This window comes from Anolis sagrei, chromosome 5, assembly GCF_037176765.1.
Source record: "Anolis sagrei isolate rAnoSag1 chromosome 5, rAnoSag1.mat, whole genome shotgun sequence".
Lineage (NCBI taxonomy): Eukaryota > Metazoa > Chordata > Lepidosauria > Squamata > Dactyloidae > Anolis > Anolis sagrei.
The window spans coordinates 66987535-67005660 of NC_090025.1; the positions used below are offsets into that span (position 1 = coordinate 66987535).

General features: G+C 39.2%; 1 protein-coding gene across 15 annotated transcripts in view; it reads right to left on the reverse strand.

The window, feature by feature from the left end:
* Window positions 1-18126, reverse strand: part of SORBS2 (sorbin and SH3 domain containing 2) — a 222447-nt gene that overhangs the window by 77454 nt on the left and 126867 nt on the right. For 8 of the 15 annotated variants that reach the window (XM_067468738.1, XM_060778609.2, XM_067468740.1 and 5 more), the window contains 3 exons: window positions 15004-15489; window positions 10204-10348; window positions 4864-5039 (listed from right to left, as the gene is read on the reverse strand). In XM_067468738.1, the coding sequence (XP_067324839.1) occupies window positions 4864-5039; window positions 10204-10348; window positions 15004-15489 (807 nt within the window). The remainder of the gene's footprint in view (window positions 1-4863; window positions 5040-10203; window positions 10349-15003; window positions 15490-18126) is intronic. The other 7 variants (XM_060778612.2, XM_060778622.2, XM_060778614.2 and 4 more) reach the window with 1 other exon arrangement.

Here is an 18126-nt window from a genome sequence, read left to right on the forward strand (position 1 = left end):
AAAGCACGGGACCTGATGGTAGGGAATGTAAAAAGATGGCTCCCTCTGCTTTTTCCCGCTTTCCTCACTTACATGTGATAAAATTCTAATTAGAAAATACAGTAAGCAGTAAAATAATACTTTGCTACCATTTAGGAAAATAATTGGAGGAAAAATGTATACAACTGAATCCTTTCAGATATAGAAACATTTTTATATTAAGGTGTTGGGAATATATGTGAAAGTCCATCCAAGTAATAACTAGAGCTGGCCCTGCTTAGCTTCCAAAATCAGACAACATCTGTAAACAATAGACATATTTGTTATACTGCTAGAGCTTCCCTTTGCTGCAGATGACAGTTATTTTATAAATAAATTCAGACCTTTTCACTCCATGTTTTGCTACACAAGGGGGACACATTTATTATATGGAAGGTTTCTACCAAACAGATGGAACTGAATCCAGAGATATTAAAGGCTGGAATGGCCACTGTCCTGTTCTTAAAAGACAAGCTGCACATTCAGCTTCTCTTAAGGGCTGTCAAACAATGGTTTATATTTAGGTGTGGATACTAAAGTGCAAACATTCTGGCTTCTGCCATGTCCTTTAAAGTATATAGCAAGTGCTCCAGGCAGTGACAGCTTCAAGTTACAGAGATACGTTGACCAAAAATAGGTCTACTTTCTCCTTTTTGCAGTCAACATTACCTATTAGAATGAAATGAAATGAAATGTATGAGTGCTAATGTTGTATACTAGAGAAGTGGTTCTCTTGAGAAGCACAAAAACACATAGATTTCCAGTGCGTGTGGGAAAAACAATGGTGATGAAGATGGGTAAGTTGTCTCTTTCATCAGTGATGGCATGGACACTGTTCAATCAGAACATGAGAGAACTGCACCATGACAACAATCTATAATGCAATGGTGCTTAACCTATGGGTCCCCAGATGTTTGGGCCTTCAACTCCCAAAAAAACCAAACAGCTGGTAAACTGGCTGCGATTTCTGGGAGTTGTAGGCCAAAACATCTGGGGACCCGCAGGTTGGGAACCACTGCTATAGTGGAATAACTTTGGGAAGAACTTGGATAAATTCATGGTTCAGTTGGCTGAATGGATCAAACATTCACACCCCTCACTTCTCTTTGCAGCCCTCCACAGAATTAAAAAATGGACTCAGCCTTTCAGATTTGCTTTGAGGGGGCACATAGGGGATTGCAGTCCACTGTTGGTTCCTATTCCAAGGTGGCTCAGGTACTGGAATTTTGCAGTCTGGAAATATTTTTTTTCTGTAAAATACAACTGCCAGAATCCATCAACACATGGGTCATCCTGGCTGGGTCAGTGTTAGATCTATAGTCCAAAATAGTAACTTTTTCAAGCTCCGAAAAGAGACATATAATCTGATGGAGGAAATCCTTGCGTCCCTTCCAACAGAAGAGTGTGAAGAGTTTGTAAGGAATGGGGTAGTGAGCAATAAAGGAAGTGCCCATATTCCTCCTGGAAAAAGGGATTGCTGTATACAAACGGAAAACAGTTAATAGATTGCATCCAGTTTCATTACGTCAAGTGAGAAATGAGTTTTGGTGCTTTGACAGTTAAGTGCTCACCACTTAAATGTTCTCTCATCTCAAATGCTTTTGAATATCTTCGATGCAGCTGCTGTGGGGGACTGCTGGACAATCTGGAGTGCAGTGTCATCAGTATGTCAAGCATCCTGATTGTTTTGATATGACTATGAGCTGAAGTTAGCATCATGTGCTGGTATTAGAACTCTCTCAGGGGTTGGATGAGCGAAAAGTGCAGATTAATCTTGATACTCCAACATCAATCAAATGCTACTTCTTTACAGAAGTAACTACAATCAATGGCATTCTATTACTTCTTGAGATCCACTGTAGAGATGTTAACAAGTGCATATATTTCCTACAGAAGGGGCATATTCAACAAAACACTTGAAAGCAAGAATGATTGAGTATCCATCATCCAGGAAAGTTTAGATTTCACCCCCCCCCTCTAATTTTGGAATATCTGCATTTGCACGTATGTATTCCAAGGTATCTTAAAGATGGGACCCAATCTACATATGCAATTCATATATCATGTATTTATGTATCATATATGCTTTAAGGAGCTCCTAGTGGCACAGTGGGTTAAAGTGCTGAGCTGTTGAACTTGCTGATCAAAAGGTTGGTGGTTTGAATCTGGGGAGCAGGGTGAGCTCTTGCTATTAGCCCCAGCATCTGTCAACCTAGCAGTTCAAAACCATGCAAAAATGTGAGTAAATCAATAGGTACCACTTTGACAGGAAGGTAACAGTGCTCCATGCAATCATTTCAGCCACATGACCTTGGAGGTATCTATGGACAATGCTGACTCTCTGGCTTAGAAATAAAGATGAGCATTACCCCCTAGAGTTGGAGTCAACTAGATTTAATATCAAGGGGAAACCTTTACCTTTTATATGCTTTAAAACACAGCCTGAAGGAGATTTCAAACACAATGTTTTTTAATAATTTTGAATGAAATGAAGTTTGTGTCCATTCAACTATTAGAAAGCAAAGGTGACACTATCTCACCCATCCATGTGGATGATTTTGGAATATTTTGAATTTCAGAAAAGGGATGCTCAACTTGTATATGTACATTGAAAGTAACTGTCACCTATGGTTTACTGAAATCAGCCAATTTTCATTAATGTAGATCAAAACTTTCATGATAAAGGAACCATGTCTCTACTTTGTCCCTTAAAGTGATAATTTGGAGACAAATGCTGAAGTTACTAAGTGAAAACACTTGTGATAAACTATTTTTGAGTAATAGTAGTAGCCTTGCTTAGCTATGTGGAAGTAAGTTCAATTGTGGTAAAAAAGAATTAATTTCAGGAAAGTGAAGGTCTTCAGAAAAGCAGAAAACTTGAGCAGGATTGCTATCATACTATGTATTATTCATTTATAAAATTTCCCTCCAACAAAGATGCACACAGAAATGTATATATTTCTCAACATTAAATCTTCTAAAGCCTAGTAAGCTTCACTAATTTTAGAAAGATTCAGTGAAAAGCGAACTTCACATATGATCAAGCTGCAGACGGCACTGTTAGCATCATATTCAAAAACACCTGTGCTGTTGTAGATGAATTTGGTACACAACTTAAGATGAATTTGTGTGAACTGTTTTTTAAGAGGTAACTTTGCAAACAGTCCCAAGTTCAGCATAAAGCAAGCAGCTTTCTAGGTTTCATGTCTTTGCAATCCTGGGCATATCTATTTAACATTTGCAAAAATATAAATGGTGACCCCACCGCAAGTCCTATGCAAAATCACTAGGAAATCAAATTCACTCAATTTAGCTTATTACTGAATAAACACATGCAGGACTGCATATTATATTTTAGGAAATATTTACACAGTCAGAACTGTATAAAATGGAAATATTTACACAGTCAGAACTGTATAAAATTCCTCCAAAACAGGAGGAATTTTATAACAATCTTAAAAGATCTAGACAATCTGATTGGGAGGTTTAAATACATAGCTGGCCATGTGCCACACCCATTAAGTACAGTTGGGAGGATTTTAATTTATACTCTTATATAACTAATATATCCTTCCTCTGTGATTAATCAGCATTCTTTAAAAGCCAACTGAGCAACCAACAAACACAGAATAATGTCCTTGTTAATATTCAGGGACCTGTCTGTTTGAAGCAGGATGCAAACCTCAGGAATTTTTACAGTACTCATTCTTTAAAAGATGTTACTTTAAAAGTGCTACTCATTCTTTAAAAGACGTTCACACAACACAGCCTGATCAAAATGATAATAAAAAGAAGCTTCATCTGACTGAGCATCTCCCTCCCTTCTTCGTTCTTTTTGTTCTTGTAAAGACCCACCCCCACTCAATATGAATGAAATCATTCCTATTGCTTTTCACCATCAATTCCATTTCTTTCCCTAATTTCTATTTCCCCCGAAGCCGCTTCTGGAAACTATATAGCCAGCTTGGAGTTGGCAGGCACCAACTACCCACAGCGGCTCGACTTTCACACCTCCCAAAGGTTTCACCTGCAAAGGCGTTTTCATCCTGGTTCCTAGGCGTTTCATTCGGCCAGTGCACCGACTGACTCACTCGCTTCTTCAGCTGAGAAGGCCGGCAAACCGTTCCCTCCTTAGTAAGCCAGCTGCGGCTGCTATTGCTGCTGCCTGGACCAGCTAGAAGGCGCTGCCCAGCCAACAGTGTGGAAAGAATGCTTCAGCATAGCTAAAAACAAAACACTTCAGTACGGCATCCTGAAAGCACTCAAGCACTAACTAGTGGCAAGCTGTCAAAGCCAGCCTGAAAGAGTTTTTTTTCCCTTCAATGCTTCTTTCGAAGTCAGCAAAGAAGAAGCTTAATTCTGTGCTGTGCTTCCCTATGCTACTACTTAAATAAATGATTGCTTGGGATGTGTGTGTGCATGAGAGAGAGAGTGCGAGAGAGAATTCATTCATTCGATTCCTGTTAACTCACGCATGCAAAGAATAAAAGTCACCACAATGCCCCAAACTTTGAGCAAACTTTCACATGGCAAGGCAAACAAAATATGGAAAGGTGGCGCAGAGGAAGGAAAGGACAAAGGCGGCTGTAGGTCTCCTGACATCTTTGCAATGACAAAAGTAATAATAAAGAAGACAAGGCACTCCAATTATACACCGCCATCCTCCCCCTGCTTTGCTACCACTCACGGCATTATATTCATGAGTCCCTTGATTACGCACAGTCTATTCCACATTATATAAGCCTAGAAGAATGTGGAAAAGAAGCCATTACCAACAATCAATTCTTTGTACAAAGTATGCACGCAACCACACACACACACACACTCACACACAGCATTTCCTACCGTTCTAATTGCAGTTGGGATTCCTGATTCATCTACTGGGCCAATCCCTGCATAATGTGGTGCTTTAATGACCGTGACTTTCTTCTCTTCCTCCGACGTTCTACAGATTGGTATTGTGCTGGTGCTGCTGCTGCCGCCAACAGAATGAGCATGCTGTGAGTATGTCTCTGTGGATTCTACAAAGATAATGTTAACACAACGCTGTATAACAATTTAATTACCATGCTCAAGTCTGCGTAGTGGGCTATGCACTTTCAAAGTCTCATTTGCAACCTATGTGGCAAAATGACACACGCTTCTGAAACACTAGACATTGGGACATTAGCGGGGTTGGAGAGGGGAGTGGATGTTCACTCTAGGATCCACAGCTCAATGGGAGAGCACATGCTTTGCACGCAGAAGGTCCCCGGCATCTCCAGTTAAAAGGATCAGGTAGCAGGTGATGAGAAGGACTCTTGCCTGAAACCCCTGCAGAGGTGCTGCCAGTCACAGTACACAACATGTGCGAACATGGACACAGTGTCTGAGCCAGTGTTGGCAGCTCCCTGGACCTCTATTTGTGCTGGAGAGGAGAGGTAAATTTAATGTCCTAATCTCTGTGCTGAGCTCTGGATACAGGCACATTTTATTTTATTATTCAGCCTCACATAAAATGGCTGGGAGGTAGTGAGGGTTAAATGAGGGGAAATGCAGGCCAATTTTAGAACATTTATGCCAATGAGAGAGGCAAAGGAGTTAGGCATATCATAATGTTAAAACTGAGGCAGACCCGTCTGAAACATATATAGTATTATTTTTTAAAAAATGATGGTGCAAGAAGGGAAAGGAAAGATGAATTATTATTTGAACGAAGTTGATGAGGCAGAGATAATCTGAATGATAGAAAGCAACAAAGGAAAAGGGGCAGAAAGTACAGACAGTCCTCAAGTTATGAACAAGATAGGTACTGTAGGTTTGTTCTTAAGTTGAATTTGTATGTAAGTTGGAACAGGTACATTTTAAAGTGTAACTCCAGCCATATATATATCCAAGCAAGTTTTGGATAGCATAGGGAAGGATAACCACCCCTGTGATGTTTGTTTTGCTGTTTTTGCCTCTATTCAGAAGATTTTATTTCACCTTCTGTCCCTGTGATGATTGGATTTTGGAAAAAATTGCTTGCTGTGGAAACAAGGATTGGTAATAAAACTTTAGTGGAGACACCTTTTGTTGGGGAATCCGAGCTGTTAGGCTCAAAAATAACCCTCAGTTGGGTTGATTCCACCATAAATAAAGCAGAGTACCAGAAGTAAACTTCATAACCAGCAGAAACTAACATGTGATGAGCTGGGATAAGCTTCTATTACTTAGGATGGCACAGGACTGCAGAGTCAGAATTTTAGGTTCTATTTTAGATAGAAAAGGTCATGGAGCTAACTAAATCTCATCTTCTAAAGAAGTAAAAGGATAAAAAGTAAAAATCCATGCATCTACATTTTGCCTAAAGAGAGAGGCAAAATGTGTCCTCATTGGAAGGAAGAAAAGGCAGAAGAGACTGGAAAATGATGAATGGCCACATGGCCAAGCCCAGGGCAATAAAATACCCTTAAAAAAGGAAGTTCACTCACAGAGATTCCATTGCCACATCTTCAAAAGGGGAGGAGACAGTGGTTAGCAGGAGGAGGAAAGATAAAGCCCTTTTGGTAAACATGTATAGGAATGTGGGGGAGGAATCCCTCAGCCTAATCCTATCTCTAGTCTATCTACTCATTGATGCCTGGAAGCTTGGTGAACTGTGAAGTCCAGGGATGAAACCCAACAAATTTTCCCCATAACTGTTCCAGGAGTGAGTTTCCCTTCCTAGGGGTAGATTTCTCCTACTTCCTATTGTCTCACCCCCATTCTTAACTATGAGATGTTTGTAACTCAGGGACTGCCTGTAATTATAACAACCCCTTGAGTTGAACACAAGTTTGAGGAGTGTTCTGCAATTATCCTTTCCTCATTACTGGAAGTTAGTAAACTGTTTTATATGGAGTCAGACCACTGGCCCACCAAATCTAGTATGGTTGACTAGCTCTCCAGGGTTTCAGGAAGAGGTCCCTCTTAGTCTGAGATGTGAAGGACTGCATCTAGGACTTTTACATGTGCAGTGCATGATGTACCACTGAGCAACATGCCTCTTAATGCAATGGCCTGAACACAGTGACAAACTACTTCATTGCATTCTTACACAACAATTTCCATTTATTAGTGAACATACACCAGTCCAGTTAGCTTTCACCCCAAAATTAAATACAGAAAAAGTGTAACAAATAGACATAAACCTTGGACTTTGTATAAGCTGAGGAAAGCAGTTTAAAAGCTTTTTCCCCATTTGCTAGGTATAAACTGTATCTAGATACAGTTGTGCTTAGAACTGGCCCACTGAAATCCACAGAACAAATTAATAGTGACCAGGGCTGGCCTGCCAGATATTGTTGAACCACAACTGCCAGAGTTCCTCACCACTGACTATGCTGATGGGACTGGCAGTTCAGCAGTATTTAGAGAGCCACCCAGTTCTCACCCCAGTCAAAATTAACGCCAAACTCATTGGTGTCAGTGGAACCTTTCTAAGCTTGACTAGACATGGTTTCAACACTACCATTCCAGTTCATCTTGGATCATATGCAACTAGTCACACACAACTGATGGTCACATGTCTTGAACATCTTCGTTGTTGAGATAGACAGACAGCAGGCTCCAAGCAATGTTTACCCTGAACAAGAACGATGTTCTAAAAGAGTGGTTCTCAACCTGTGGGTCCTCAGGTGTTTTGGCCTACAACTCCCAGAAATCCCAGCCATTTTACCAGCTGTTAGGATTTCTGGGAGTTGAAGGCCAAAACATCTGGGGACTCACAGATTGAGAACCACTGTTCTAAAATATCAGATGATCAGAATATTTTCATTTGACAATTACAATAACGCTAAGAATGGGTTTTCTGAACAATTCATTCTGGGGTTGCTGGTTATTACTGCGCTACAGCTGCAAAAGTCTTATACGATGTGCCAAAGAATCTTGCTTGCCAAATGACAGTATAATTAGATAAATAAGTCCTTCATCGACATATCTTAAAGTACAAAACAGCACATATGTAGTAAATGCTTCTAAAGGTAAGCTGGGTCCAGGAGAAGTCTAGATTATTGCCATTTCATAGAAATAATGAAACAAAGTATTAAGACTGCTAATATTTGGCACAGGCACCTCTCTTGTTTGTTTAAATTTGCAAGACTATAAATAACACAGTTTGAAACATATATGGTAAGGTGGGTTACTGTGTACAAAATAGCTGAATAACTGGGCTTCTTTCCAAATACGTGCAATACTAAATTTAGGGCGGGAAATGTGGACTGTGATCCTATAGTCCAAGAATGGAAGAAATAATCTTCCTGTAACAGTGGGATTTTCAGGGACTAGCTGAATGTGACATCAGCCATGCAAATGCAAATAATGTAATAGTTCTGAAAAAACAGCAAAAAGCAGCCATTGCCCGGGGGATCGGGGGGGACGGGGATGGGAAGGGACACCACCAGAACTGTACAGATTAGAAGAGGGGAGTGAAATCTTCTTCCAACCTATTGGCCTGATAAAAATAATAAGTACAGAAGAAGAGCTGAATTTTATTAGACTAAATACCTATCAACTCCAACATTAATTACACACAGTTGGTCTGGTCCACCAGTTGTCAATGAGAAGCCCAGACATAGGACATGAACGCAATACCACCCACCCACTGATTTTCCCCAGCAATGAATATATGGAAACATGATGGCTTTGGTTTGCTTTTTCCATAGGACTGAAGGCCCTGTTTTTGTGCTAAGATCTCTCCTTTTTTGTAATACTAAACCCTCCTTTGTAGGCTGCATCACATGATGTTTTGTTAGAAATGTATTCTCCAAATATCTCCGTTTCAAAATGCAACGTCACTTAAGAATAATTTTTCACAGAATTAATAATCCCATAATATGATTCTGGCACACTGCTGTAGCTACAGTCAAAACCTAAAAACAGCAACTTCACTTTATATTCAGGTTCTTGATCACAAAATATCTCACCATTGTTGAGATTTTTTCTCACAGGGTTTCTATGGACAATGGCTCCTTTATTAACGCTTCAAGCTATCTCATGACTCACCAGCAATCCAACTCCATTTGCAGTGGCCCAGTTACCATCCTTGGCACCAAAATGACCAGGACAGCATCATTTTGGTGAAGGGAAATGGTATCTGTCACAGAAAATAAAGCTACACATTTTCCTCTATCATGACATCCCCAAATGCCAATGTTTCTAGGTCATTTGGGGGTTGAGAAGATACTGGATAGAAGTTTGTTGCTGTTGCCATTGCCAGTTCAGATGGATGCAAAATCTAACTTTAAAAAAATAAGGCAAAGTGGCAAAATGCATTTGATTTCCCACCCTGTTTTCTCAAAACAGGCATACCTCAGTTAACAAAGCCTCTGCAATATAAGCTTCTTTTATAGTCTTTTTACGCTTGCCTGACCCTCCTTTGCCTTTGTCTAGTTAAAAACTGTTTCAGCAGCATCAACATTGGTAGGAGGGTGAAAGAAGGCTAGGAGAAACACAAACTTTCAGTGTTGGCTTTTGAAAGCACACTTGTCGTAAACAATGCTGTAAATCTTGAGCAGGGAAAGAGTAGGATCCAACTATGAGTGCCTGCTTACAACAGGCAAGGTAAACAGCAGCCCCCTTACTATGTATGATTAGCAAAACAAAGAGACAAAGGAAGAGTAGATTTGTCTCACCAGTTCACCATAGTATGTTTTTTTTAAAAAGCACAAATGTTTTGCTGCCATAATTGAAATTATTAGAAAAGTGGAAGCAGGTAAAACTAGTATTTGGATGAATTTTGAGAAAAGCCTTTACATGATCGTTAGAAGGAAGAAGTCTTACAGTTAAATTTAGACATTTGTCTAAACTAGTTGTTTCATTACAAGATGTGCATATCTTTAGTTTTGAGGAGAGGGGATCTCCTGAAATGTGTACAATTCCCTCTCTTTTTTGTGGTGTAGGAACCTATACACCTCTTTCCATGTTACTTCTGTATGACACCATTTTTTGTATTAAAATGTAATGCCCAGGAACGGATGTACTTTATTAACGGAGGTATATCGTTATTTTATTAAAAGGTTCTTTTTGCAGATTTAGGGCTTCCTGTTCCTGCTGTCAGGGGCGCAGTTCGAAGCACATTGTCCATTGAAAATTGGAGAAATCATCCCTTAATTTTACATAACCCAGATCAGCTTACAATGGGCTTTCTTTAGAGTTTAATAAATTTGCACTATATAAAGAACTCACCCATAACCCTGCTCTGGTGCAGGTGAACTGTGCTTGAACTGAGTGAGACTGGCGGGGAATAGGCTGAAGCGGGGGAGAAAGGCCTTTGGAAGTGACTCATTGGGCTTGTTGCTGCACTAGAGGTCCCATTCACTGTTATCTGAGTCTGAGAGGGAAGAATAGACATACAAAAATAATCACATCCCACGATACCACCCAGAGAACAGTTATGAACGTCAAATACAAAGGGGGAAGAAGGAGACGGGATCCTCCAAACAGAAGTATGTTGTTATAACATATAATTCACAACCATTCTCCTTCAAACCCCCACCCCAAAATATGGCATGCTGAAATCATGGGAAGCCGCTAAAACTTCAGAGAAAGAATTTGCTTTCAAATGATACAAAACATAGAACATCTGCTTTCATACGATACAAAACAAAGATGGCGGTACAGTCATCCCTGCCCCCCGGTTTCTCTTTAATATCATATATTTTTCACATAAATATAAACATAACAACAAGAGAATTTAAAAAAATCTTTCAAGTATTGTGATAAGTCTGAGAATGAGTTTAACACACACTCATAAAAAAGATAATTGATGGCTGTAGGTTTCTATGGCTACACATTTAACAACATATTATCCACTGTGCTGCACCAGTATCTCTCTTTTATTTTTGAAAAATTATGCTACGCCTGCCATTTTATGCAAGCTTTGATTTATTAGGGCCACATAGTTGTAGCTTTTGAATTGCTGGATTTACAATTTGGTAAAATCCAAACAAATCGCAGCTGCTTTGCTTGGCTGTGCTAGGATGCATAGTGAGGTGGCAGCCTTAGGCGGCAGATGCAGAGGTGTAGTTACAGAGCTAGAGACTATTACTTGAGCAGCCTAATGCAGGAGCAGACAGTTCACTTTGTTAAGCTGTTTGCCCCAAGCTACCACAGACTAGTCGAGTACTCTCAGGTATAGCTGCAAAGCACTAAAATGACATCAATTATAATTATGTTGTCGAAGGTTTTCATGGCTGAAATCACTGGATTGCTATGAGTTTTCCGGACTATATGGCCATTCACAGCAACATTTATTATTATTATTATTATTATTATTATTATTATTATTATTTTACTGATACAAAAACACAGTATGTCACAGCAAATGAGATCTATATGCTGGGTTTCGTATCACAAAATCACAAGTCGAACACTTCCCAAGCGTCTAGGACTGTGTGATGTATTTTCGAATGATGCATGCAGATCCAAGTAAGGTGGCCTTTTGCAGTTGACAGATCATGATTTTGGCAATGTTTATTGTTTCCAAATGCCGGCTGAGATCTTTTGGCACGGCACCCCGTGTGCCAATGACTACTGGGACCACCTGTACTGGTTTATGCCAGAGCCTTTGCATTATTATTATTATTATTATTATTATTATTATTATTATTATGTTTATTTATATCTTGCTTTCTTTCTCCATAAGGAGACTCAATTGGCTGTGAGAAGTACTGAAATAGTAAAAAAAACCTCCCAAAACCTGGGTCGAATTATCCACAGGTCAGTATGAGTATTATAAGTATAACTTTTATCAGAAAAGGAACCATCCCCTTCTCTGAGTAGAGTGGCAAAAGACAAGAGCTCACTCCATTTTGGGAGAATCTAAGAGCCGTCGCAAACTCTGTTCCTGCGAGAGAAAACCTTGCTAGCATGTCCCTGACGTCACGAGACTCCGCCTCTCTCCCCGCCCCTTTCTCTGCCCCTTCCTCCATGCGAGCGTGGTTTTTCCTTTGCTAGGGCAGCATTGCCCGCATTTTCTCTCAGTTGGCAGAATTCAACTGAGAGAAAATGCGGGCAATGCTGCCCTAGCAAAGGAAAAACCACGCTCGCAAAGAGAAAGGGGCGGAGAAAGGGGCGGGGAGAGAGGCGCAGGCTCATGACGTCAGGGACTTGCTAGCAAGGTTTTCTCCAGCAGAAACCTAGTTTGCGACGGGCCTAAAAGAAGCATCAACCCCCTTTACTCTTTGCCATAGCATCGCATCTTACCTGACTGCCCTTCCACACAGTCATATAACCCAGAATATCAAGGCAGATAATCCACAATATCTGCTTTGAACTGGGTTATTTGAGTCCACACTGCCATATAATCCAGTTCAATGTGAATTTTATACAGCTGTGTGGAAGGGGCCTGAGTGAGGAAAAGGTGGTGGTAGACAAGTGTGCCTGGTTCCCTGAGTTGGCATTTGTACTTTCCCTTCTCCATGGAATAGCCTTTGATTTAGCCATAGAGCATATCAAAATCCATAATTTTTGCCCCGAAACCTGACCTTGATCTATATTTAGGTCAACTTATGCATGAGAATATACAGTAATACATTATACCAATCTGCTACACTTTTATGTTCATTGATCACTCTATACCTGTAAGGCAGTACAGGTGGTATTAGGAAAGACACCAGCATTTCATGCCCTAAATTCATTCCTTTGAAAGCTATATGCGCACTGAGGGCGGTTCCACACATACATTAAACCCACTTTGGAGCGGTATCCGGGAGCTTGCGCACTTTCCACGCTGTGTGGATCCACCCTGAGTTCAAAACTCCTAATAAATTTGTTTAGAATCACATCCTACTTTTAACAGGTAAACTGTTTGGGATTAAAAATCAACCTATTTTATCATCTTAAGTTAGATTTCTTTTTTCTTTCAGAAGTCTTTTAAAATATAAAACCCTATAATTTTGCAATGTGGTCCATTAAATGCTGCTATATTCCAGCTATGTTTAACCTTGCAGCTAGAACCTGCATGCCTCATTTGAGATGAGGATGAAATTATCTCCATAATCAAGTTGTTGGTTGTTGTAGTTTTCATGTGTCTTGTGCACATTAATTCATGGGTTTTCGACCTATCCATTAAGGACACATGCCTTTACTCTGAAGCACTTCCCGTGAGTTATTAAAAGAAAATGTGTCCCTGAAAGAAAAAAAAACGCATTGTAGGGAAGGAATGTAAAGATTACTCATGCTTTTATTCCTGTAAGACAAGAAGTGCTTTAGGGGGAAATGTTAGTTGGAGAAAAAGGCTGAATAAGAAGCAACTTCACGCAGTCAAGGGATCTCTGCTATGGAAAATAAAGTTGCGTTAAATGCTGAATTTATAAATATATTAACATCCATTGTCGAGGCACACTTTTAATGATGGTGACCCCTTAGTAGTCACTAAAAAGTTTGCCCTTTGCAGTAACTTTCTGCCCAAGGAAAGCATGAAAAAGTTAACTTGAGCTTCAAGCCGAAGAATAATGTTTTGAAGCTCTAAGTAGTTGTCCTTTTATCCTATAATTTTTTTCAGCATAACACAGAATGTTTAAAAAATAATTACAAGGTTCCTCTGGGGCTAAAATTTAAGGTAAAGCTCCAGATTCTGCTGTGATAACAAGGTGTAGACCTGTGATATTTTTTTCATGTCAGGAGCGACTTCTGAAACTCTGGTTTGAGAGAATTGGCCGTCTGCAAGGACATAGCCCAAGGGATGCCCAGATGTTTTACCATCCTGTGGGAGGCTTCTCTCATGTCCCCACATGGGAAGCTGGAGCTGATAAATGGAAGCTCATCTTGCTCCCCGGATTCGAACCCGTAAGCAGTCCTGCCAGCACAACCCACTGCACCATTGGGGGCTCCTAGTCCTGTGATATGATAAGCAGCAATAAATAGTAACTATCTGAATGTGTGGATAGTATCCTTCCCTCATTGATAAGAGATATTTTGAGTGTAACAGTATCGAAAGAGGTACAGGTATGTGTACCCTGTATATCCTATTCCACAATGATACCATAAAGCCTCAACAAAAACATTTAAACTCTCTTATTTAAGAAACATATAGAAATCTGTCAGATGTGGACATTTCTTTTGGTTTGGAAAACCTATGTGTGGCATTTGGGTTGTAAGGTTATGGCAGAAGCACAAGTAAGACAATCCACTTGTATTTCCTGTTTACCATTTAGAAACTAAACCATCAATGGATTAAGGAGAAGGTCATCACAGTAGAAAATGTAACTTTGAAAGCAGACATTGTAAAATGCTTATTCATTTCTCATCAAGAGATTTATGGTTCACCTTTAATCATGTATATTATCTGGACATTCAATAGCAAAATTAATCTCAAATGAAATAATATTTGAGTAAACAGATTTAAAAATTGAAAACAAATAAAATATGTTTCAGCTAACATAAACAAAACTACAAGGGGAAAGACTTTTCACTGTTCACATGGTGAAAATTCACATTTGTATTTTTTCTTTCATTTTAATAAGGCTTATTTTGATATCTCAAGTCTCAATCACTATATTTTTGTATTCCTGATGACAATAGAAAGTTCATCATAAGCAGCAGTAGGAAAATGCTGAACCTATAGAAAAACATATGTCACTCAAAACATATTTTTACAAAACCATTTTTGTGCAAGATTCTGTGCAAAACTAACCTTTCACAACATTTTTTTAAAAGAAGAAGAAATCCCTGTCAATGCACAAAAATTCAAAACATTGCTCATCCAGTAATGAAATTAAGACACTATTTAGATCCCTACTCTTAACTGATCAGAAAAGGAAACTTATCTTTTACAGGATGGAGCACTGATTCAAAGTACTAGAATGATCTACCTCCAGATTTATTTGTTATTACTTAAACATATGACATGTAAACATTCAAAGAAAGAAATACTGCCAAAGACTAGCATGCTGATTAGTTAGATGGAGTGCCAGTCAAGGATTAGTTCTTTCCCATATTGTCAGCCTGGTTGAACAAAAGGGAGGAAAGAGAAAATATAATTACATGGCAGCCGGCGGCAGTGGAGGTTAAGGTGGTGCCATCTGACACAGCAGACATCTGGCTCAAGGTTGGGGAAGGTGTTTCAGAACAGTCAGTAGTATCATAGTTACAGCTCTGTAGGTCATCTAGAATGGCCGTGGAGGACTCACTCACCGGGCGAGAGGAGTACTCACTCATGGCTGAGTCTGTCCTGACAGAGGCCGTTTCAGTCCTGTGGTGGATAGTACTGTCTGGAACTAGGAAAGGGTATGTGTATGAGAATCGTGAAAGGGCCAGGGTTCTATAAAAGCGTGAAGGCCAAAAACTGGTTGGCAAAATATAGGATGTTACGTGGCTGCCACCACTGTCGGGTGAGTGAGAGGGTCTGTTAATCGACACCCTGGAAGGAGGAGGTGAAGGAGGCAGTGGCGAAGTTTCAGCTGAAGTTTGTCTGTGTGACTGTGAAGCATTTACCTCCATCACACTGGCAGTAACTTTCTGGTTTCCATGCTGAGTTTTGAGAAACAAACAAACAAACAAAAAAATAAGAAAACACATTACTTAATTGATTTTAAAGAAGTCTTTTCTTTATCCTTTTGTTGTGTGAAAGAGTCTATGAGTGGGAAAAGACTCACCACATGTGTGTATTTTATAAAAGCAGTCACAGGAAGCACAAGCTAATAGATCAGAAATAAACTCATTACAAATGAAAACACAGGAAGGGAATTTGTTAAGTCTTTAGAGAAGCAATGCCAGAAACAATAGTGTATTGGGATAAACATTAATGGCAATTTCCAAGGATCATGTTTCATTAAGCTGCACTTATCTATAATGAATATTTGAGAATTCCCCCATATAATTACACGTATCTCCTCAAAGGACTCCTGTAGTCTCAAAGGACTTTAATGAAAGTAAACAGTGTGTGTCAATAAGGGTCTTGGGACTAGTCAAATTAGGTATAATTCTTTCATAGCCAGTGGTGAAAGAAATCAAAACACTCGTTTATGTTAATGGGAGGCTTTATTAAATTGATGAGGCTGGGTCACTGTTCCTCCCTATTGTTTATAAGCACCCATTTTTCATCTACCCAAAATCCACAATTTGCTGTAGATGCATATCTGAAAGGCAGAGATTTATGCATGTCCACAGGCTTCCTCTCATCAGGTATCCATACTCATAGCATGAATGTGGGGGACATGGATGCTTGCAATACTACAAGTTCTATTAGGGTTCCACTTCCTTTTGATAATATAGAACCCATTTCATACAGGCAATGAATGAATCAGATTATTGTTGCAATTAGTCTTAACTAAACATTATTGTACCAATTTTAAACAAACAATGGATGTCATGTATATGTATCTGTCCTATTGTTAAGGCACAAATCTAGAGCTATTCCTTGGTATCAAGGGCTATAATCCTAAAAGCATGTAACTGTGTATAATCTTCACTGAATTTACAATATGACCCTCTTAACCATAGATTCAATTATTACACTCCAAAAATTATTCCCTCCTGAAAGTATTTGAGGGCCCCTCTAGGTCTTCCAATGTGATACTTTGGTATGCTTCAAGCCCAAGTATAGTCAAAATATGGGGATTGCTATTATCCATGGCGTCAAGTATCTACGGGGGTCTTGGCATGTATCCCTTGCATTGATATGAGGTTGTACTGTAGTAGGATTTGAATGTCACAAGTGTTAGAAAACTTGTGACATTCAGATAATGACCTCTGTTTCCCATTTAAAGGCAAAGATGGATCCTGGCTCAATCTCCCCTTTTAAATCTGAAGGTACTCTGATAATCAAAAGAAGTTTGAAAACTTCTGATTAGCATATAATGCTAGGGTTAGTGCAGATATGTGACAGATTGGTTATTTAGTGCTAGGAGAGTAGTGAAGACCTTGGAAGCTAGGAATGTAAAGTATGTGAAAAATGAAGAGGGTTCTTAATGGTTTAGACTACAAGTTCCAATCAAGTATCTTTTCCATGACATAAGGAAGAGGGAGAACATATAGGTAAAGAGATTTTGTGGCTAATCAAAGGATAATTATAAACACAGTAGAACTAAACAATGCACAAGGAATAAGCAAGCAAATTGAAACGTTTGCATTACAGTCTTCTTCTGCAATTCAATTTTATATAAAAATGATACCACAGATTTTTCTGGAGGAGTTTGTGAAGTAATTCCTTTTGTTTGCTACCAACAAACTATCTTTTTTTATGCATTGCTGATATATTATGAGCCATGCATTGGCAAATAATTGCTCCTGATTTGGGTGTTAGTTGTTTCACCAAACTGAAGAGCTGCTGAATTACTTCAAGAATAACAAGCTGTTGATTGTACCACTTTACAAATTTTGAAAAGCACACTATGTTGTGATTTTATGCTGTAATCTGTCAGTTTAGAGTCAGCATTAATCCAATTATAGGATTGCTATCTGAGAGTCATTTACAGTAAGTACAGTGGGAAAAACCAGTCACCTAAAAATGGTTTCAATCCAGCAGATTTTCCTGAGCTACTGAAAGGCCCTTTTAATCTCCATCTGAAAATATCTTTTTAAGCTCCTGCAGCACATTTGAGAAACAATCCAAACTGTGTTGATTTAATAGGTCTGATCCTAAAAATACTGCCAGAATGATCAGTCTTTTACCATGATAGAACAACAAAAAGCCTTATATTTTGCATGAGTGACATAAATCACAGCATCAAATCTGTGGTCGGGGATTCTGTGAGGCATGGTTTTTTTTTAAAAAAAAAAATCAAATACAGAACTGGTTTTGAAATATATTTTAAAGACCTTTATCATCTCTTGACTTAACACAAAAAACTCTTCTTATTTTGAAGAGCAAAGAGTTGGCCTTAGCTTAGTGATTCCCAACCTTTTTATGAACAGGGACCACTTGACCAAGCACCACTCTCCAACATTAGTACCAAAAGTGTCACAAATCAGTTTTTGGTCAACTTTACATTTGGTTTGGTTATTTGAGGTGCTGATTCAGAAAACTGCATTGTATAGACCACATCAGCTCTAGTTTCTGATACAGTACATATGCCATCAGGTAGTCGCCATCTGCTCGCCCACAGAAAACCATATTTAATAATCTATAGCTGATGTGGTAGTAGTAATCTTTCATGGGTGGTCACT